We start from the raw sequence: 22785 nt of genomic DNA on the forward strand, positions 1-22785 counted from the left end.
AGTAGCTATGAAGTTAACAAGTGTAAGTCAGAGAAATCTCTGGTGTCAGAATGCATTTGGAATTCTGTGACTGATGTTCTAGGGAATTTTAAGATGTCATCAGGAAGGTAAGGGCTAAATGTAATCCCGAAGGTTATGAATTATTACAGACTAGAAATATTATCTTCTGGACAAGGCGGCTCTCCCTTACCCCTCAAAGTAATCCCCTTGAAATAATCACCATCACTACCAAAAGGGATTGTAGCTAAATTTGGACACCATTTCATAAAGCCCATATACATACCAAATAACAACCATCACCCAGAACCTGCTTCCCCCTACCTGGGATGGTGGGGAGGTGGAAAAAGAGGTGGTACACACTTCTTGAGAGTCTTCCACAGATGGGTATATTACTCCAGTGTCCTCACCAGCAGTTCTAAAGTGGAAAGAAAGAAATAATGTATTTTATGGTGGTGGCAGTCTTTCAGAAAGGCTACAAAAGCTGATTAGATAGGGATGGGACCTGTGCTAAGAACTATTTCACACAGTTCGTACTGGCAAGAAAGGCGTGTGGAGTCCTCGATAATTTCAAACATTCCAGAGAGTGGCATTCAGAGGTCTGACAACGTTTTGTTCTTGTTTTTCATTTTTGAGACAAGGTCTTACTCTGTCACCCAAGCTAGAGTGCTGTGGCGTGGCTCACTGCAGCCTTCCCAGGCTCAAGCAATCCTCCTGCTTCAGCCTCCCGAGTAGCTGGTACTACAGGAACGTACCACCACGCTCAGCTAACTTAATTTTTTGTAGAGACAGGGGTCTCCCTCTGTTGCCCAGGCTGGTCTAGAACTCCTCAGCTCAAGCAATCCTCCTGCCTCAGCTTCCCGAAGTGCTAGGATTACAGGTGTGAGTCACTGTGTGCAGCCTGTTTTGTGTTTTAAACCCAAACATCTTACCTGACCTATTATTTGCGAGAGCATTTTCTTTTTTTTTTTTTTTTAAATTGGTAGACTCACTCACACCTGTGAGTGAGCACTTTGGGAGGCCGAGGCAGGTGGATCATCTGAGGTCGGGAGCTTGAGACGAGCCTGACCAACATGGAGAAACCCCATCTCTACTAAAAATGCAAAAATTAGCCAGGTGTGGTGGCACATGCCTGTAATCCCAGCTACTCGGGAGGCTGAGGCAGGAGAAACATTTGAACCCGGGAGGCAAAGGTTGCAGTGAGCCAAGATCACACCACGGCACTCTAGCCTGGGCAACAAGAGTCAAAATTCATCTCAAAAAAAAAACAGTAATAATAAAAATTGGTAGAGATGGTGTTTCGCCACGTTGCCCAGGCTGATCTTGAATTCCTGGGCTTGAGCAATCCACACATCTCAGTTTCCCAAAGTGCCGGGACTGTAGGTGTTAGACACCATGCCTGGTCTGAGAGAGCATTTTCTTAAGCCAGACCAGTAGTGGAGCTCACATCTGGGTTTTCAAAGAATTATCAGTAGTAGAGACTCCATGAAACAAGTATCTAAACCCTAAAGACAAGCTTATTCAATTTCACAAGTCTACCACATAAAGGTACTATCCTTCCTGATATACATCTATTCTAAACCCTGTTTTCTGAGTTCTAGACCTGGAGGCATTTTATTCTGATATAAAACTAATGTGCCAGATGGTAACCTGAAAACCAATTAATCCGCCAAGGATATTCCAGAAATCATTGCCACTCTTCTAAGGCTCCAAGTAACTTGTAACTGAGAAAAGTCTTTTTTTTTTTTTTTTGAGATGGAGTCTTACTCTGTAGCCCACACTGGAGTACAGTGGCGCAATCTCGGCTCACTGCAACCTCTGCCCCCCAGGTTCAAGCAATTCTCCTGCCTCAGCCTCCTGAGTAGCTGGGATTATAGGCACACGCTGGCACGCCCAGCTAATTTTTGTATTTTTAGTAGAGATGGGGTTTCACCAAGAAAAGTCTTATCACTAACATCAAGATCCAAAATATCCCAAGAATTTTCTGAGACAGTCTGTATACACTAAGTCTTGGTGTACCTAAGAGGGAGCAGAAAGAAGGGAAATTAGCCCATTTGATTTCTCTCCATGTGGGGTCTCCATCAGTGCTCCCCTGCCCATTGGAGAGTGAGTGCTGAGAAAGGTGTTCTATGCACCTGTGCAGGATGGATGCTTCTGCCCAGCTGCAGTTTGGGAGAGCACCTTTTCACATTCCTCACCTGTAATTGCAGGGGTGCATGGGAGAGGAGCTGGGATAGGGACGGTCCACAAAGTGATCAATAATAATCCCCATGATAGGTGGGGTCCTCTCAAATTGCCTGTAATACAATAAGCAGATTCCAGTATTTGTTAGAATGCTTTTCCAGCCCCCACAAAGTCCTCAGAGGGCCCCTCATCTTGTATCTGTTGGCAGGCACTACCACAGCTTTAACTATCACAATCCCTAAATATAAACTACCAATCCTACATTCTGGACAAACTGGCTCTGGGACACTCAAATTCTCCAATCTGGCAACCGTGCTCTCTCTTTCTTGATTTTATTCTTCTGAAGGCACTGCTTTCAGCAAAGCTGCATTGTAGGTTTAGTCTTAAAGTTTAGGAGAAAAAAAAACTATCTTTGGAAGAGTTCTTTTGGATTCCAGGGCTCTTCCTCACCTGGTAGACATGAATGCCAAGTTAATTCTGTAAGCACAAGAAAGAGTGATGGTGCCCACAGGGGTGCCCACTGTCCCAACACGAACTGTCTGGAAGCCTAGGAGAAAAGATACATTATTAGCTTTTTTTGCAGAGAATACTGATACTGACACTGCCCCTAGACCGTTTTTCTCTGAATTATTTGGCCTATTGTGTAATCTCTGGCATTATCCACTTAGCACGTTAAGTGTAGCAGCCTTAATTTCGTTTGTGTGCGTGTATATATAGGTTCCTTCCCTCTCAATGTATTCTATATCAAGCCAATATTGGCAGGGGAAATAGCACTCTATTTATAGATAAAGCTACCTTCAAAGAGACAAAATAACTGTTAGTCTTAAGGCCTGAGAAAGTTCTACTAACCAGCCCTGCAAAGGATACATTACATGCTAAAAAAGACAGTGAAGGAGCACTAGAATGTCACACAAACACCTCAATTTAAGAAGCAACTGCCTTCCACCCAAGCTGCCACTCCACAGCTAAGTCAAGAGCCAGGCCTCTGCAAGTGACACTTTCGACAAAGCTTTCCTGATTTTCTTGGTTTCATTTCCAATTTTTCAAAATTCTTGGTGTTCACCAGAAACACTTAACATCCTCATTGTAAAAAATTAGGAAAATACACAGTTTTATAAAGAGTAAGAAAGAAAACTGAGTTCCTGGAACTTTGGGAAAAATTATTTGGTTACCCCTGGCAGATCGGGGTAACCTGGACCACCTACCTGCATTCTCATCTTTTCTTTACTTGTATTATGCATATTAAGATGACAATCTACATATTATAACAAGCAGAAACAAAGCTCATCTCTGAAGTTAGGCGAGCTCTGAACACTAAGAATGTTTTTCAACCTTGATACATACCTTCTCCTAAGCCATTCAGCTGAACTTCCCCAAAATATATCCTGTATGCAAGAAAAAATAAGAAATGTTACGTGATTCTTTACTCCTAGGGGCCCCTATAGCCAAAACACCTAGAAACAAAATAAACAAAACAAAGCCTTCCTTACTCATCTGCTCAAATACCTCTCCTGATGGAGCATTAATAATTCCTATTACTTCAATTAAACTACAGGTATGGAGATGCATATAGAGTGGGTTGGTTAAAAAATAAGGAAAATAAGGTCAGGCACAGTGGCTCATGCTTGTGATCCCAGCACTTTGGGAGGATCACTTGAGGCCAGGAGTTCAAGACCAGTCTGGGCAACACAGCAAGACCCTGCATCTACAAAAAATGATTTTGCTGGGTGTGGTGGTGCATGCCTGTAGTCCCAGATACCCAGGAGGCTGAGGTGGGAGGATCACTTCAGCCCAGGAAGTCGACACTGCAGTGAGCCAAGATTGCACCACTGCATTCCAGCCTGGGCAAAAGGAGTGAGACCTTGTCTCAAAAAAAGAAATGAGGAAAATAATAATAAAGTGGAAATTGCTATTTAAGTTTCTTCTCTCTGCTACTAAAACATACTTTAAAATTACACCTACTGAGAAATAAAGAATATATAAAAAAAAGTGGCCAACAGGTCAAGGATTGCTACTAGAAGGCTTTTTTTTTTTTGAGACGGAGTCTTGCTCTGTCACCTAGGCTGGAGTACAGTGGCATGATCTCAGCTCACTGCAACCTCCAGCCTCCCGGGTTCAAGCGATTCTCCTGCCTCAGCCTCCCAAGTAGCTGGGATTACAGACATATGCCACCACGCCCGGCTACTGTTGTTTTTTTTTGTTGTTGTTGTTTTGTTTTCGAGACAGAGTCTTGCTCCGTCATCCAGGCTGGAATGCAGTGGCACGACCTCGGCTCGCTGCAAGCTCCGCCTCCCAGGTTCATGCCATTCTCCTGCCTCAGTCTCCCGAGTAGCTGGGACTACAGGCACCTGTTGCCACGCCCGGCTAATTTTTTGTATTTTAAGTAGAGACGGGGTTTTACAGTGTTAGACACGATGGTCTCGATCTCCTGACCTTGTGATCTGCCCGTCTTGGCCTCCCAAAATGCTGGGATTATAGGAGTGAGCCACCACGCCTGGCCCTGTTTTTTGTTTTTTGTTTTTTTGAGACAGTGTTTCGCTCTGTCTCTCAGGCTGGAGTGCAATGGCACCATCTTGGCTCACTGCAACCTCCACCTCCCGGGTTCAAGCGATTCTTGTGCCTCAGCCTCCCAAGTGGCTGGCACTACAGGTGTGCGCTACCATGCCCGGCTAATTTTTGTATTTTTGGTAGAGACAGAGTTTCGCCATGTTGCCCAGGCTGGTCTTAACTCCTGAGCTCAATGATACACCTGCCTTAGCCTCCCAAAGTGCTGGGATTACAGGTGCGAGCCACCACACCTGGCCTGTTTTTTGTTTTTTTAAAATAATTTTTTGGTAGAGACAGGGTCTAACTATGTTGCCCAGGCTGGTCGCAAACTCCTGGCCTCAACTATTATTTTTTTGAGACAGGGTCTCAGCCTGTTGCCCATGCTGGAGTACAGTGGTATGATCACTGCTCACTGCAGCCTTGACCTCCTGGGCTCAAGAGGTCCTCTCGCCTCAGCCTCCTAAGTAGCTGGGACTACAGGCGCGTGCCACCTCACCCAGCTATTTTTTTTAATTTCTAGTATAGACAGGGTCTCGGTGTGTTGCCCAGGCTGGTATCAAACTCCTGAGCTCAAGCGATCCTCCCACCTCAGCCTCCCAAAGTGCTGGGATTACAGGCGTGAGCCATTGCCCCTGGTCCTGGCCTCAAATTACTCTCCCACTTCAGTCTCCCAAAGTGCTGGGATCACAGGCATGAGCCACCATACTTGACCAGAATGTACCAGAGTTTGGTAAGTGGTCTTTAGTTGTAGGATGCTCTCTTTTACATATATATATATAATTTTAAAAATAGTAGTGATGAGGTCTTACTATGTGGCCCAGGCTGGTCTTAAACTCCTGGGCTCAACCAATCCTCCCACCTCAGCCTCCCAAAGTGCTGGGATTACAGGTGTGAGCCCACTGTGCCTGGCCATGAAGAAATCTCTAAGTAGATGGCTTAACAAAGCAGGAAATCTTTTCCACCATGGAATAATTAACTAGATAAGACTATTCTGAAAAAAAAAAAACAAAAAAAAAAAACAGGCCAGGCGCGGTGGCTCAAGCCTGTAATCCCAGCACTTTGCGAGGCCGAGACGGGCGGATCACGAGGTCAGGAGATCGAGACCATCCTGGCTAACCCGGTGAAACCCCGTCTGTACTAAAAAATACAAAAAAAAAAACTAGCCGGGCGAGGTGGCAGGCGCCTGTAGTCCCAGCTACTCGGGAGGCTGAGGCAGGAGAATGGCGTAAACCCGGTAGGCAGAGCTTGCAGTGAGCTGAGATCCGGCCACTGCACTCCAGCCTGGGCAACAGAGCAAGACTCTGTCTCAAAACAGACAAACAAACAAACAAACAAAACCCATAAACATAGTGGAACCTTCCTATGATTCTCCCTGGACAGGCCAGTCTATATTGGCAAAAAGTTTGAATTCTAAATACCTAAAATCTATTTTATATTTTTCAAGTAATACTGTTAAAAATTAAAATATATACATGGGTTTACTCAACAAATACTAAGCTCCAACAATGTATGAAGAAGCTTCATGGTTAGAAGTTAGGAATGAAATAAGGATAAATCTGAATCCTAGGTCTTACAGACTAGAGTCTTATATGAAAGAAAAGAAATGTAGCCGGACGTGGTGGCTCATGCCTGCAATCCCAGCACTCTGGGAGGCTGAGGTGAGCAGATCACTTGAGGTCAGGAGTTCAAGACCAGCCTGGCCAGCATGGTGAAATGCCATCTCTACTGAAAATACAAAAATTAGCCACGCGTGGTGGTACATGCCTATAATCCCAGCTACTTGGAAGGCTGAGGCACGAGAATCACTTGAACCCAGGAGGTGGAAGTTGCAGTGAGCCAAGATCGTGCCACTGCACTCCAGCCTAGGTGACAGAGCAAGACTCCACCTTAAAAAAAAAAAAAAAAAGAAAAAGAAATGAAATGTATATAAATATCTGAAATACAAAGCACAAAAGAAAGACAGACAAAAGATACTAAAAAGCATGGATCAGCAAACCTTTCTGTAAAGGACCCAATAGTAAATATTTTAAGACTGTGGGCCGTATAGGCTATAACAACTACTCAGCTTTCTGTTGTATTGCAAAAAGTAGCCATAGACAATATGTAAACAAAGGGGATGGTGTGTCTTAAAAAAACTTTATAAAAACAAGCAGATGGTCGGCTAACCATAGTTTAGTGACTCCTGCCATAAAGTAATATAGGAACAATGTTAATAAAGTGTTGGTAAAAGAAATCTTGCTACATAAATACCCTTTAACGAAAAGTTGAGACTTAGGCATTCACTATTCATGTAAATGCTGATACAGTGCTTAAAATTTGCTAAACCTTTTCTTGGTTATGTGTATTTTTTTGAGACAGGGTCTTGCTGTCACCCAGGCTGGAGTGCAGTGGTATGATCATGGCTCACTGAAGCCTTGACCTTCTGGACCCAAGCAATCCTCCCTCAGCCTCCTGAGTAGCTGGGACTACAGGTGCGAACCACCACACTTGGCTAATTTTTTAAATTTTTAGTAGAGACAAGGAATCACTATGTTGCCCAGACTGGTCTCTAACTCCTGACTTCAGGTGATCCTCCTGCCTTGGCCTTCCAAAGTACTGGGAATACAGGCGTGAGCCATTACATCTGGTCAAGACTATTCTTTAATGGTATCAGGCTGTTAACCTTCTAACAACAGTATAAAAAGCAAGGGGAAACGCCAAGTCTACCTCCTCTGAGATCACCCACCTCTCTAGATCTAAGCTACACTTATTTGTATCCAAAAGCACCCCTAAATGATCAACATCTTGTGAGAAGTACTAGTTTGGGTTTTTTTGAGATACAGTATTGCTCTGTCACCCAGGCTGGAGTGCAGTGGTGTGATCTTGGTTCCCTGCAACCTCTGCCTCCTGGGTTCAAGCGATTCTTGTGCCTCAGCCCCCAAGTAACTGGGATTACAGGAGCGTGCCACCCTGCCCAGCTAATTTTTTGTATTTTTGGTAGAGACAGTGTTTCATTATGTTGGCCAGGCTTGTCTCGAACTCTTATCCTCAAGTGACCACCCACCTCAGCCTCTCAAAGAGCTGGGATTACAGGCGTGTGCCCAGTCCCTGTGAGCAATAATGATTACTCCAGAGATACATGATAAAGGAACACTTTAAACACCGGTATGAAAAGGACTAGCAGTCCTAGGTAACTAAGCCGATGATTTTAGTAGGGTATCTTTCTAGTAAATCTGAATAAAAGTCTAGCAATTTTCAAATACAACAACTTGAAACCAGAAGAAGACTAGAGAGAAGACAACAAAAATTTATTAAAGGCCTAGAAAAGTAGACACGGTTAGGCTTGCTAGGATATTGCTAAGAAAGTTAAAGGAAATGACAAGTATTCTCTGGTACTGAATTGTTTCAACAGAACTAGTTAAGTCTCTCCTCCTTTGGTCCCGTCTTACTATACTATTTGTCTAAAAATCAGCACTATACATGTAAGGCAAAGGCTAAAACCAACGGCTCATCACTAAGTACAAAAGAAAGGCATCTTTAGTAGATTTGGGACCCCAGCATTCCAAGCTCTTCTCTCACACTTTGCTACATACCCTCTACTCCACCACTCTGGTTCATCTGACAATCTGAGCAGAGCTCTTACCCTGCCCTCCACTTCTGTGCCTTGCTAGCTGCTGAACTCTCCATCTGGAATAATTATTCTCCCTTACTTCTCCCAGCTCAAATTCTCTTTCCCTAATGGGCCAGCTTGAATGCCACTTCCTCCATAAGACCTGCACTGTTTACCAACCAGAACAAACTTTATCTTTCTATATTCTCTCAGTACCCTTTTTTCCTGATTCTGGTTTGGAGTTTTCAAATCCTGCTTTTTAAAAATAATTATACATGTATCAAACTGTTTCCCGCACTACATTAGAACCACCTCTAGTGCTGGGACTCTGTACAGTTCTTCAGTGCTCCTAGCACAATGCTTGCACTAAAAAGGCACTCAATAAATATGCTGAAGTGAAATGCTCCAAAGAAAATACTCTGTTGACCAGTTCTTTATATCCAGACAACTAATTAACAACTTAAACTGAGTTAGCAGTTTGTTAGACAAAGTTTTAATTTAACCCTGGAATACAGAAAACTGTGGAATCTTCCCAGTATAGACTGTTTTTTTAAAGTCTTGACTTCCAGGCTGGGCGCTATGGCTCACGCCTGTAATCCCAGCACTTTGGGAAGCTGAGGAAGGCGGATCACAAGGTAAGGAGTTCGAGACCAGCCTGGCCAATATGGTGAAACCCCGTCTCTACTAAAAATACCAAAATTAGCTGGGCATGGTGGTGGGTGCCTGTAGTCCCAGCTACTCAGGAGGCTGAGGCAGGAGAATAGCTTGAATTGGGGAGGCAGAGGCTGCAGTGAGCCAAGATCGTGCCATTGCACTCTAGCCTGGGCAATGGAGCGAGACTCCGTCTCAAAAATAAATAAATAAATTAATTAAATTAAGTCTTGACTTCCTTCCCTAGCTCTAAGATGTTTATCACTAGGACCTCAACATCCATTCCACAGGAATCATGATTGTGCATATAGAAAAGGATGATAAACCTGGTGGTTTTGGAAAGGTAAGGTTCATAAGGAAGGCTGGATACCAATCACATGAAAGCGACAGCATCAATAATCCAACAAACCAACCAACTGTCCGAAACATCATCACATAATATCTAAATGCTAGACAACGTGCAAAGTGAGGAGACTGATGAGTGAATCAAGATGACCATCTATGCTGTTTACCTGTATAATATGACATATTCATGCCCTTGTTTTCTGGAGAGCCTATAGGCTGGTGTCACCCTAGTTATAGCAAGAAGAGACTTCAGCAGCAATGACAGTCTGTTGTACACCGTGTAGGAAACTTTGATTTCTTTATCACACCTGCCAGGCACAAAGACACGGTCAGCATTCTCCTATTAAGCACTGGAACTACACAAGACCAAATTTATTATTAAGACATGCTCTGAACTAACCAGAGAACTCTAATTACACCTTTATCAACAGATGATTGAGGTTAAGTCAATGTCTTACTTTCTCATGTACAAGACACAGGGAAATGAGCACCAAAAGGCACCCAATGTATTTTTTTCTAGCTTCAAAGTACTTTATTTTTTTAGAAATAAAGCAGCACATCTGAAAACATATAAATAAATAAATACTGCAATTATATACACTGAAGGCGCAAACACGTACTATCCTATGAGCTGTCGCCCTTTCTATCTTGATAATCTAACAGAAGTCTGGGAAAAGTCAGCTTGGCTCTAAAATTTTGGGCCATAACCTGGCAATTGCATTTATTCAATAAAGAAAATTAATGTCCCCACATATACTTATCACTAAGATTTTTCTTTTGATGTATTGATATTTCCTCAATTTTCCTATATACTCTTGTTGAAAACTGAAGCTTCAGACAGGAGGTAAGCTAATCTGCCTTGAAAGAAGAAAACGGGGGAAAGAAATAACATGTATTTCCAATCCATGACCCATACAGTCTGTAAAAAGGAGCAGGGAGGGGAAATCTTATTGGATGGCTGCCACACAGAAAACAGACAAAACAGAGTAGTCATATTACAAGAGCTCGCAAGGGATTTAATCAGAGAACTAGCTGTACTCTGGGAAAACAACAAAGCCTTTTCAGCTTTCTCTGCTACTCCTTTCCCCGTAGTATCTGAGTCTCTCTGGACTGACGTTCCCTCTGAAGGTCATCTCTGTGTCTAGGCTGGAAGCCAAGCATGAAGCAAATTGTAGCACAGACCTATTGGCTTTGTTAAGTGGTCAGAATGCCCTCCCTGACTCTGAAAACAAAGCCCTGCTTTTCACATGATGTCATCTGATTTATCCTCAGCAACCACAACCAAGGACCCTAAGATGCAGCACTTACTTTTCGTTCATTTCAAGACACCATATTTCCAGCTCCATGGAATCTCCCTGTAGAAAGGACAAATTTAAAACATTTGTTTTAAAAATTTTTAATTTCAAAGCATTACAGTCACTATAAAAATATTAAAAGGTATAGATAAGCAAAAAGAAAAAAAGGGATATCAACTTATAATCGAACCAGCCTCTTCTCTAACTAAAAGGGCAATCACAGTCTATATACTACTTTGAGGACTTGCTTTTTCTTAATAAATACTTCATGGAATTTTCCCTAAAATTAAAAATTCTAAATCATTTAAAATGGTTCCGCAGTATCCCACTATAGGACTATCATTTTATCCAACCAGTCCTCCAATTCTTGGACATAAAGGTTGTTTCTTTTTTTTTTTAAGACAGAGTCTCACTCTGTCGCCCAGGCTGGAGTACAGTGGTGTAATCTGGGGTCACTGCAAGCTCCGTCTCCCAGGTTCATGCCATTCTCCCGCCTCAGCCTCCCAAGTAGCTGGGACTACAGGCACCCGCCACCACAGCTGGCTAATTTTTTGTATTTTTAGTAGAGACGGGGTTTCACGTGTTAGCCAGGATGGTCTTGATCTCCTGACCTCGTGATGCACCCGCCTCGAACTCCCAAAGTGCTGGGATGACAGGCATGAGCCATAGCACCCGGCCAAGGTTGTTTCTTTAGTCTTGGTTTTTGTATCTTCATCTGAGTTTGAACATAAAGGTTGTTTCTAATTTTCATTACTGCAAACATTAGTGATAAACAACCTTGAGACTAAACTTTTCCAACAAACTCAATTAATTTCTTTGGGAAAATTTTCAGAACTACAACTGCTGAGCCGGGCATGGTGGTTCACGCTCATAATCCCAGCACTTTGGGAGGCCGAGGCCAACAGACCATGAGGTCAGGAGATCAAGGCCATCCTGGCCAACATGGTGAAACCCCATCTCTACTAAAATACAAAAAATTAGCCAGGTGTGGTGGCACATGCCTGTAATCCCAGCTACTAGGGAGGCTGAGGCAGGGCAATCACTTGAACTCGTAAGGCAGAGATTGCAGTGAGCCAAGGCCACGCCACTGCACTCCAGTCTGGTGACAGAGCAAGACTTCATGTCAAAAAAAAAAAAAAAAAAAAAAAAAGAATTGCTGGGTCAAAGAGTGAGTATACATGCTTTTAAGACTTTTGATATGTATTTCCAAACTGCTCTTCAGAAAAGCGAACACATTTCAAATGAGGGGGAGCCTTTCCCTCCAATTCCAGGAGGAATACTTTTAGGTGATAACCACAGTTTAGGAAAGCTTGTTACCTTAACAAGTTCTTTAGTTAAAAATCTTTTAGGGCCGGGCACAGTGGCTCACGCCTGTAAACCCAGCACTTTTGGAGGCCAAGGCAGGTGGACCATCTGAGGTCAGGAGTTCAAGACCAGCCTGACCAATATGGTGAAACCCCCGTTTCTACTAAAAATACAAAAATTAACTGGGCGTGGTGGCTCATGCCTGTAATCTCAGCACTCTGGGAGGCAGAGGTGGGCGAATCACGAGGTTAAGAGATAGAGACCATCCTCGCCAACATGGTGAAACCCCGTCTCTACTTAAAATACAAAAATTAGCTGGGTGTGGTGGCGGGTGCCTGTAATCCCAGCTACTCGGGAGGCTGAGGTAGGAGAATTGCTTGAACCAGGGAGGGGAAGGTTGTAGTGAGCCAAGATCGCACCACTACACTCCAGCCTGGGCAATAGAGCAGAAAAAAAAAAAGTGCTATGGGGGTGGGGTTAAGTAATTTAGCTACAGTCACTTGGCTGGGATTGAACTTGGGTCTGTGTAGCTCCAAATTCTATTTACCTTTAATTATACCATACAGCCTTACAATCTATTAGTGAAAATACATTGAAACAGTATCTGCATCAATCCTAATGTGAAATAAGGCAAGCAAACACATTTTTAAAACTCATAATACTGGCTGGGCAAAGTGGCTCACTCCTATAATCCTGGCACTTCGGGAGTGTGAGGCAGGAGGATCAGCTGAGGCCAGGAGTTTGAAGCTGCAGTGAGCTATAAGCAGAACTGCACTCCAGCCCGGGCAGTACAGGGAGACCCTGTCTCTACAAAATTTTTTATTTTTTTTTTAAACATTAGCCGTGTGTGGTGGTGCATGCCTGTACTCCCAGCTACTCGCAAAGGCTGAGGTGGGAGGATCCCTTGAACCTAGGAATTTGAGGCTGCAGTAAGCCATGACTGCACCACTGAACTCCAGCCTGGGTTACAGAGTGAGACCCAGTCTCAAAACAGTAGCAGGCTGGGCATGGTGGCTCAGGCCTGTAATCTTAGCACTTTGGGAGGCCCAGGCAGGTGGATCACCTGAAGTCAGGAGTTCGAGACCAGCCTGGCCAACATAGTAAAACCCTGTCTCTACAAAAAATACAAAAAATAGCCGGGCATGGTGGCACACACCTGTAACCCCAGCTACTCGGGAAGCTGAGGCACGAGAATTGCTTTAACACGGGAGGTGGAGGTTGCAGTGAGCTGAGATCATGCCACTGCACTCCAAGCTGGGAAACAGAGCAAGACTCTGTCTCAAAAAAAAAAAACAACAAAAAACAAAACAACCCCAAAAGCAACTACCACCACCACCACCCAGCAAGTCACACTGTAGAAACAAATATAAACAAAGCACCATAGGAATTCTAAGTAAAGACTGCAGTTATATCTCCCACTAAAAGGGGGAAACTTTCTAGAGCACGTGAGTCTTGAAGGACGAGCAAAAGTATGTCATGTGAACAAGAGGGTAAAGAGCCTACATCAAGTGGTTGGAATAATAAGTTCAAAAACCATGATCCCTGTAATCCCAGCACTCTGAGAGACTGAGGCAGGCAGATTGCTTGAGCTCAGGAGTTTGAGACCAGCCTGGGCAACATGGTGAACCCCCATCTCCACAAAAAATACAAAAACTAGCTGGGCATGGTGGTGCATGCCTATAGTCTCAGCTACTCAGGAAGCTGAGGTGGGAGGATTATTTGAGCCTAGGAGGTTGAGGCTGCAATGAGCCATGATTTTGCCACTTACTCCAGCCTGGGTAACTGAGCAAGACCCTGTCTCAAAAAACAAAACAGGCCGGGCACAGTGGCTCACACCTGTAATCCCAGCACTTTAGGAGGCAGAAAGTGGGCGGGTCACCTGAGGTCAGGAGTTCAAGACCAGTCTGGTCAAAATGGCGAAATTCTGACTCTAGTAAAAATACAAAAATTAGCCAGGCATGGTGGCAGGTGCCTGTAATCCAAGTCACTTGGGAGGCTGAAGCAGGAGAATTGCTTGAATCCAGGAAGTGAAGGCTGCAGCGAGTCAAGATCGTGCCACTGCACTCCAGCCTGGGCAACAAGAGTGAAACTCTGTATCAAAAAATAAAATAAAAGAAAAACAAAAAACAGGGCGGGCGCGGTGGCTCACTCTTGTAATCCCAGCACTTTGGGAGGCCAAGGCAGGCGAATCACAAGGTCAGGAATTCGAGACCAGCCTGACCAACATGGTGAAACCTCATCTCTACTAAAAATACAAAAATTAGCCAGGCGTGGTGCATGTACCTGTAATCCCAGCTACTCAGGAGGCTGAGGCAGGAGAATCACTTGAACCCGGGAGGCAGAGGCTGCAGTGAGCCGAGATTGCTCCACTGCACTCCAGCCTGGGCAATAGACTGAGACTCAGTCTCAAAAACAAACAATCAAGCAAACGAACAAAAAAAACCCATGACCCCCTGAGAGAATGATAAGCACATCAGAGAGGAAAGGGCAGGAATAAGACTGAGAAATGAATTCGACTCAGAGGAAGAGCCTTGAGTGCTAAATGAAGACACCAACCTGGCCATAGCCTTACCTCAGAAGTCTTAAGTGAAATCTCCACACACATAGACCTCCCGACCGCAGGCAGCTGCCCTGCCAGTGCCTTCTTTGCTTCATGTGTAACCTCTGGGATGTCTTTGATTGCTAAGTTGAACTGGAAAACAAAAGGGACTTTTGCATGAAACACTCACAGGAACATTATGAAAACAGAAATTAGTGTATGTTGGGTAACACAAGTATTGCTGTGGCTGATTAAGGAAGACAATTCATTCACTTCTCCCTTTCCCATAAGGGATAATACTGCATCAAAGCCACAAATCTCAAGTTGAAAAAGGTAATTATCATTACAAAAATTGGCCAAGATACAATTTTTGTCTTCCAAGGACTAAGCTTTTCATCTATCATAGCAGAAAGTTAAGAACCAAATAAATTCAGGATTAACATACAATAAGAATATCCTTTTCAAGTAAATGGATCAAATAGAATTAGATATTTTAATGTTATTTATAATAATATAAATGGTATTACTTATTATTATTGCACTTGAGAACTTTACATTCATTCCTTGTGACAAACACTACAGTATATCTTAGTAAATAATAGAATTTTACCCAATCTGAACCCGTTGGAGAAGATGATGAACGAGTGCAAATCTTTTCACCAAGACGAGCCTGGACAATCACTTGGACAGTCTGGGGGAAAAAAAAAAAAAAAAAGAAATCCCAAAATGATGAAAAGTCTTAACAAACTAATCTGGCTCCTGATCAGGGTTAAAATCCTCCCAATACAGGGTTTAAACGATGCCAATTAACCATAAGTATACTTTGGGAAACAGTATAGTTTTAATTTTTGAGAACAGATAGAAAAAACATTACATACAAAAAACAACTTTATAAACATTCCTGAAGGTATAGTGTCAACCAATGAAAGGAATTACAGGTTGAGGCTTGGAAACTGTAATATTCTCATACGGCAGAAGGAAAGCTGAGCATAGTGGTTTGATGTTCATAAAGAAACGAGTCCAACTGTGGTTTTAAATATTCACTGTCACAAACTTACAACCCCATGGTAGATTTAAAACAAAAATTCCACAATTATTCATACCATTTGGCCCATATGGCAAAAGTCTTCCACATAATTTCACAACTAAAATCAACTACATGGATTGTTCTAGCATGGCAATGGTTGAGAGGAGTGACATAGGTGGAAATGATTTTTAGATTTAGGAAAATATGGGATTCAAAATTCAATTTTAATTCCCCATTTACCAGGAAGGGAACAATACATAAAATTTGAACATTTCAGGATTAGTTGAAACTTAAGGAAAGATGTCCGAAATGCTGCCCATTCCAGCTGACGGTCTTTGTTCCCACCCAAAGGGAACATACTGTGCCAATAACCTGGCATAACAATTTGACATTTCTGCAGTCTTACAAAAAAAAAAAAAATTTTTTTTTGAACAAGTAGCTGTAGAAAATTGGAAGCTACATTTTAGCTACACCCCCAATACCGCCCCCATACCTCACAGTTTGGTTGACAACAGACAGAAGTATCCCTTAAAATGGGCAAGCTGCAAGCTGTTATGCTACTTTCCAAAGAGAGTTGTTCGCAAAAGGCAGAAGCACGGAAGTTATTTCTAACACTTCTGGGCTCACGAGAATGGACATATTACCTTGAGGGCAAAAAATTTAATAAACTTGTCCAGATCCTTTCTGTCCTGGGAATTGAGATCAGTTTCCATTGCCTATAGGAATCTAAAAAAAAAAAAAAGTGAAAAAAACATGACTAATATCTTTAAAAAGGCATTGATACATCAAAGCATACAGAGATGGTATTGTCTACTAGCCTAGGAATAATCATGTGGGAGTGGGAGGAAAAAAAATTTCCTTTAACTAAAGATACCAATGTGAAAAACACTGAGATACTATCTCTTGAGGAAAATAGATTTCACAAAGAGTTACATCTAGGAACCTAAAAAATGAATGAGAACATTTTACCTGATTCTGAAACTTCGAGCTTTAAATATAATTATCCATTCAAAATTATTTCATCATCCAGCAGATTTAGGACTACATTTTAATGAGACATAAACTTTGCTGAACTCACATGAGTTAATTTATCTTCCTTCAAAGGTCACTAAATCAATTTAACTTTGGGGAGTTATGGGCTTTTGAGAATCTATTGACAAAAGCCCTTTCTCCAGAAAAATATATACATACAGGAATGTTTGCATATAATTTCAAGGGGATTCATGGATTTCATGAAACACACCATAAATGTCCTTCCTGGCTGGCCGCTATGGGTCATGCCTGTAATCCCAACACATTGGGAGGCCAAGGCAGGAGAATTGCTTGAGCCATGGAATTTGGACCAGCTTGGGCAAGACCAACATGGTGAGACCCCCATCTCATATTTAAAACAAAAAAAGGGGGGCCCTCCCAGGTTGACATGATTTGAGATGATTTGATAGAAAGGATGCATTTAGAGAGAGACAAGCATGAACAAAGAGGCATAAACAACAGAGAGCAAATTAGGTTTAGAAATAATAAGTATTCCAGTTTTCCAAAGGATTGAGTATAGATGGAAAATGTTAATGGACGTCCTGGGCCAGCAGATAAAATGGATTCCCGCAGCTGAGGGGTGCCATGTTTAAAACAGAACAAGACGGCCATAGCTGGTGGACCAAGTAGTTATGTACGCTTTGTTCTCAAAAATATGTATAAAAGTAGTACAGGACCTCCCTTTTTATAATCAAGCCGAACGTGTTGGAGCTGTTGATTCCAAGCTAAATTGGGCAAGAACCCCCAACCCCCAACCCCTGAACTCCCTCAATCAGCCGTTTGAAACAAATGTCTGAGAGACTTCTGGTTTTGGGCTTGGAAACTAACCCTTTCTGGCTCAGGGCTCAGCTGTATCAACCAATCAGAACTCGGCTATGCTGACCAACCAGAACTAAGCAAGTTTCAATCCTTCCTTTGCATAAGCAGACCTGACTCTGAACCTAGGCACTATAAAACCTGCACCCTCCCTTTGTTCTGCCAGTTTGCAAACTGTTCACTGGGATAAAGTCTCTTTCCCCCAAATTCCTTTGCAGAGAACTTTTGTTCACAGGAAGTAATACAGTGTTGGGGCCAGACCATGAGCATCTTGAATATAATCAGCATCTAGAAGCCAGATCTGCACCTAGTGTAGGAGACAGGGGAGCTCACCCAAGGCTTTTGACAAGAGGAAGTGACACAATCAGAGTGGTAACAACATCCTGAATGTTGCTTTAGAAAGACAGCTTTGGCCGGGCACGGTGGCTCACGCCTGTAATCCCAGCACTTTGGGAGGCTGAGGCGGGTGGATCACGAGGTCAGGAGATCCAGACCATCCTGACTAACACGGTGAAACCCCGACTCTACTAAAAATACAAAAAATTAACAGGGCGTGGTGGTGGGCGCCTGTAGTCCCAGCTACTCAGGAGGCTGACGCAGAAGAATGGCGTGAACCCGGGAGGCGGAACTTGCAGTGAGCCAAGATCACGCCACTGCACTCCAGCCTGGGCAACAGAGCCAGACTCTGTCTCAAAAAAAAAAAAAAAAAAAAAAATTACACAGCTTTACAGGCATAATGCAGAACACTTTTGAGTATGAAAAGTGGGGAAATCAGTTAAGTCCTTGGCAATTTTAATTAAGGATTGTGATCAAGGCCAAAACTCTAGCACAGGCATGATTGGGCAATATTTTAGAGAAGCTGAAGGCCAGGGGTGGTGGCTCACGCCTGTAATCCCAGCACTTTGGGAGGCCGAGGTGGGTGGATCACTTGAGGTTGGGAGTTTGAGATCAGCCTAGCCAACACGGTGAAACCTCGTCTCTACTAAAAATGCAAAAATTAGCTGGGTGTGGTGGCACACACGCCTGTAACACCAGCTACTCGGGAGGCTAAGGCAAGAGAATTGCTTGAACCCAGGAGGCAGAGGTCGCAGTGGGCCCAGACTGCACCACTGCATTCCAGCCTGGGTGGCAGAGTGAGACTTCAACTCAAAAAAAAAAAAAAAAAAAAAAAAAAACCCAAAAAATAAAAAAACAAGGAAGAGTTAGTAAGATTTAATGACCAACTTAAGAAACAGGATAAAGGAGTGGCAGAGTTTTAAACGTGGATAACTGAGAGGCTAGAGTTTCATTTAACAAAAACAGGGAAGCCAGATTGGGAAAAGATTTTAAGGAAAAGAATAAAGAAGGCCGGGCGCGCTGGCTCAAGCCTGTAATCCCAGCACTTTGGGAGGCCGAGACGGGCGGATCACGAGGTCAGGAGATCGAGACCATCCTGGCTAACACGGTGAAACCCTGTCTCTACTAAAAAATACAAAAAACTAGCCGGGCGAGGTGGCGGGCGCCTGTAGTCCCAGCTACTCGGGAGGCTGAGGCAGGAGAATGGCGTGAACCCGGGAGGCGGAGCTTGTGGTGAGCTGAGATCGCGCCACTGCACTCCAGCCTGGGCGACTGAGCAAGACTCCGTCTCAACAACAACAACAACAACAACAACAACAAAAAAAAAGAATAAAGAAAAGGAGAACTGAAAGAGGAAATAATGGGTACACATTAAATTCTTTTTTGGCCGGGGACGGTGGCGTACACCTGTAATCCCAACAGTTTGGGAGGTTGAGGCAGGTGGATCACTTTAGACCAGGAGTTGGAGACTAGCCTGGACAACATGGCACAACCTGTCTCTACTTAAAATACAAAAAAATTTAGCCAGGCATAGTGGCGCATGCCTGTAGTCCCATCTACTCAGGATGGTGATGTGGGAGAAAGGCCTGAGCCCTGGAGGTCAAGGCTGTAGTGAGCCATGGCTGCTCCACTGCACTCCAGCCTGGGCAACAGGAGTAAAACTCTGTCTCAAAAAAAAAAAAAAAGAAAAAAAAATTCAGGTATAACTTAGATGCATTGAAATGCACAAATCTTGGGTGTACAGGTCAATAAATATTTTTATATGTATACACCCATATAACCACAATCCAGATACAGTTATAGAACATACCCAATATTCTAGAAGGCTCCATTACACCCCTCTCAGTCTATAAATCCACCAAAAGGAAATAATTACTGATCTCTGTCACCACAGATTAGTTTGGGTTGTTTTAAATTTCTTACAAATATAATCAATAATATTAACTCTCTTGTGTGTGGCTTTTATTCAACATTATGTCTGTAATACAATTCATCTACACTGTTGGATATAGCAGCAGCTTATTCTTTTTCATTGCTTCATAGCACCCTCTCTCATGAATATAACATAATATTAAAAATAAATTCTAGGCCGGGCACAGTGGCTCACGCCTGTAATCCCAGCACTTTCGGAGGCCGAGGCGGGTGGATCACGCGGTCAGGAGTTCAAGACCAGCCTGGCCAAGACAGTGAAACCCCTTCTCTACTAAAAACACAAAAATTTGCTGGGTGTGGTGGTGGGCACCTGTAATCCCAGCTACATAGTAGGCTGAGGCAGAGAACTGCTTGAACCAGGAGACAGAAGTTGCAGTGAGCCAAGATCACACCACTGTACTCCAGCCTGGGCAATGGAGCAAGACTCCGTCTTAAATAAACAAACAAATAAATAACATTCTACTGATCATAAACATTTGGGTTGTTTCCTGTTTTTAGCTATCATATTCTCGTATATGTCTTTTGGTGGATGTAAACATTCACTGCTATCAGAGGCAAAGCCAGGAATGTTAATGGTGGGTCACTGAGTATACGGTACATATGTTTAGCTTAAATAGACACTGCCAGAAAGGTTTAAAGTATCTGTACCAGTTCACAGTCCCAGCAGCAGTGTTTGAGTGCTCCAGCTGCTATAAATTTATATACCACTTGGTAATAGTTATTCTTTAATTTCAGCCATTCTGGTAAAGATAGTAGTATCTGGTAGTATCTCATCTAATCTGCATTTCCCTGATAACTGAAATTTCCCCTATTAGCACCTTTACATATGCTTATTAGCAATTTGGATATCCTATTTTATTATTGTATTTTTTAATTTTGTGAGACAAAATATTGCTCTGTTGCCTAGGCTGGAGTGCAGTGGCATGATCATAGCTCACTGCGGCCTCAATCAACCAGGCTCAGGCAATCCTCCTGCCTCGGCCTCCAAGTAGCTGGAATCACAGGCTACAGCTAAGATATCCTCTTTTGTGAAGTGCTAGTTTAAGCCTTTTGCCCATTTTTACCATTGTGTTTTCTTTTTCTTACTGGAGTTTTAAACATATATTCTGGATACAAGTACTTCGTTGGATATACATACTGCAAATATCTTCTCCCAGAGGTGGCTTGCCATTCTGATGGAACCTATTTTTAATTTATTTTTATTTATTTATTTATTTTTGAGACGGAGTCTCGCTCTGTCACCCAGGCTGGAGTGCAGTGGCGCGATCCCCGCTCGCCGCAAGCTCCGCCCCACTGGGTTCACACCATTCTCCGGCCTCAGCCTCAGGCGCCCGCCACCATGCCCGGCTATTTTTTTTTGTATTTTTAGTAGAGATGGGGTTTCACTGTGTTTGCCAGGATGGTCTCGATCTCCTGACCATCTGGGATTACAGGCATGAGTCACTGCGCCTGACCTATTTTTCATTTTTTAAAAAGAGACTGAATATACTAACAGACAAGGGCTATGAAGCCATTCTTAGAAGATTAACAAGAATTCTGGACAGAAATATAATTAACCATTAATCAGGCTGCACTTTGACCCACTTCCTTGTAACCATTTGCATCCCTACTGTTCTATAGGTAGGCTCCCTGATGTTAGAATCATAAGACTTTTGTTTAAGAATTGCTTAAGTACACAGGCACAGTGGCTTATGCCTGTAATCCCAGTACTTTGGGGGGCCAAGGTGGGAGAATCACTTTAGTCCAAGAGTTTGAGACCAGCCTGAGCAACATGGTGAATCACCATCTCTAGAAAAAATATATATATAAAAATTAGCAGGGCATGGTAGTCCCAGTTACTCAGGAGGCTGAGATAGGAGGATCGCTTGACCCTGGGAGGCAGAGATTGCAGTGAGCCGAGATTGTGCTACTACACTCCAACCTGGTCGACAGAGCAAGACCCTGTCAAAAAAAAAAAAAAAAAAAAAAAATTGCATAAGCAGATCCTGAATAGCTGACACCAAACAGTTTAAAGACCCCCACAGAGGCCAGGTGCCGTGGCTCAAGCCTGTAATCCTAGCACTTTGGGAGGCCGAGACGGGTGGATCATGAGGTCAGGAGATCGAGACCATCCTGGCTAACATGGTGAAACCCCCGTCTCTACTAAAAAATACAAAAAATGAGCCGGGCGAGGTGGCGGGTGTCTGTAGTCCCAGCTACTCAGGAGGCTCAGGCAGGAGAATGGCGTAAACCCGGGAGGTGGAGCTTGCAGTGAGCTGAGATCCGGCCACTGCACTCCAGCCTGGGCGACAGAGCAAGACTCCGTCTCAAAAAAAAAAAAAAAAAAAAAAAAAAAAAAAAAAAAGGCCCCACAGAGAAACCAAACCAGCATAAGAATATAGCTTCTTCATCTCTCTGTGCCATGACTTTACCCTGCATACTCTGACCAATCAATGATCTCCACACTTCAGCCCACTCTCAAACTCTTAAATTCAAACTCTACCCCCAAACTCCCCGGGGAGGTGGATTTGAGGGTTCCCCGTTTCCTCTTTGGGCAGCCCTACAATTAAACCTCTTTCTCTGTTGCAATCCAGTGTCTCGGCATACTCGCTGCACAAAATGAACAATGGACCTATAACAGTTACAGCTGGACAATATACATATAAAGACAGAATTCTGACCCACAACCTGAAGCAACCAGCACAAGAAGCCAACCTACTATCTATACTAATGAGTCAATGAAGTCAGACTATCTCTAGCAACGAGTCCAGGAAGCCAACAATAACCACTATAACAATAGGCTCAATTCACAACAGCCAAGATATAGAATCACCCTAAATGTCTAACAACGAAGATAAGGACAATGTGGAAGCCGGGCGTGGTGGCTCACGCCTATAATCCCAGCACTTTGGGAGGCCAAGGCAGGCGGATCATGAGGTCAGGAGTTAGAGATCAGCCTGGCCAACATGGTAAAACCCCTTCTCTACTGAAAATACAAAAAATTAGCCAGACATGGTGGCAGGCGCCTGTAGTCCCAGCTACTCGGGAGGCCGAGGCAGGAGAATCACTTGAACCCAGGAGGCAGCGGTTACAGTGAGCCGAGATCGCACCACTGCACTCCAGTCAGAGCAACAGAGTGAGACTCCTTCTCAAAAAAAAAAAAAAAAAAAAAAATTAGCCGACTGTGGTGGCACACACCTGTAGAAAAGGC

The 22785-nt window shown here is 43.4% G+C and overlaps 1 protein-coding gene across 22 annotated transcripts in view; it reads right to left on the reverse strand.

The window, feature by feature from the left end:
• Window positions 1-22785, reverse strand: part of ATG13 (autophagy related 13) — a 59498-nt gene that overhangs the window by 14902 nt on the left and 21811 nt on the right. For all 22 annotated transcript variants that reach the window (XR_012093231.1, XR_012093229.1, XR_012093230.1 and 19 more), the window contains 9 exons: window positions 16124-16205; window positions 15063-15143; window positions 14486-14605; window positions 10622-10668; window positions 9481-9621; window positions 3526-3566; window positions 2632-2728; window positions 2196-2294; window positions 322-415 (listed from right to left, as the gene is read on the reverse strand). Coding sequence is in view for 19 of the 22 variants with exons in the window: in XM_037999427.2 (XP_037855355.1) it covers window positions 322-415; window positions 2196-2294; window positions 2632-2728; window positions 3526-3566; window positions 9481-9621; window positions 10622-10668; window positions 14486-14605; window positions 15063-15143; window positions 16124-16192 (789 nt within the window). In the remaining 3 variants the exon portion in view is untranslated. The remainder of the gene's footprint in view (window positions 1-321; window positions 416-2195; window positions 2295-2631; window positions 2729-3525; window positions 3567-9480; window positions 9622-10621; window positions 10669-14485; window positions 14606-15062; window positions 15144-16123; window positions 16206-22785) is intronic.

Source organism: Chlorocebus sabaeus, chromosome 1 (genome assembly GCF_047675955.1).
Source record: "Chlorocebus sabaeus isolate Y175 chromosome 1, mChlSab1.0.hap1, whole genome shotgun sequence".
NCBI lineage: Eukaryota > Metazoa > Chordata > Mammalia > Primates > Cercopithecidae > Chlorocebus > Chlorocebus sabaeus.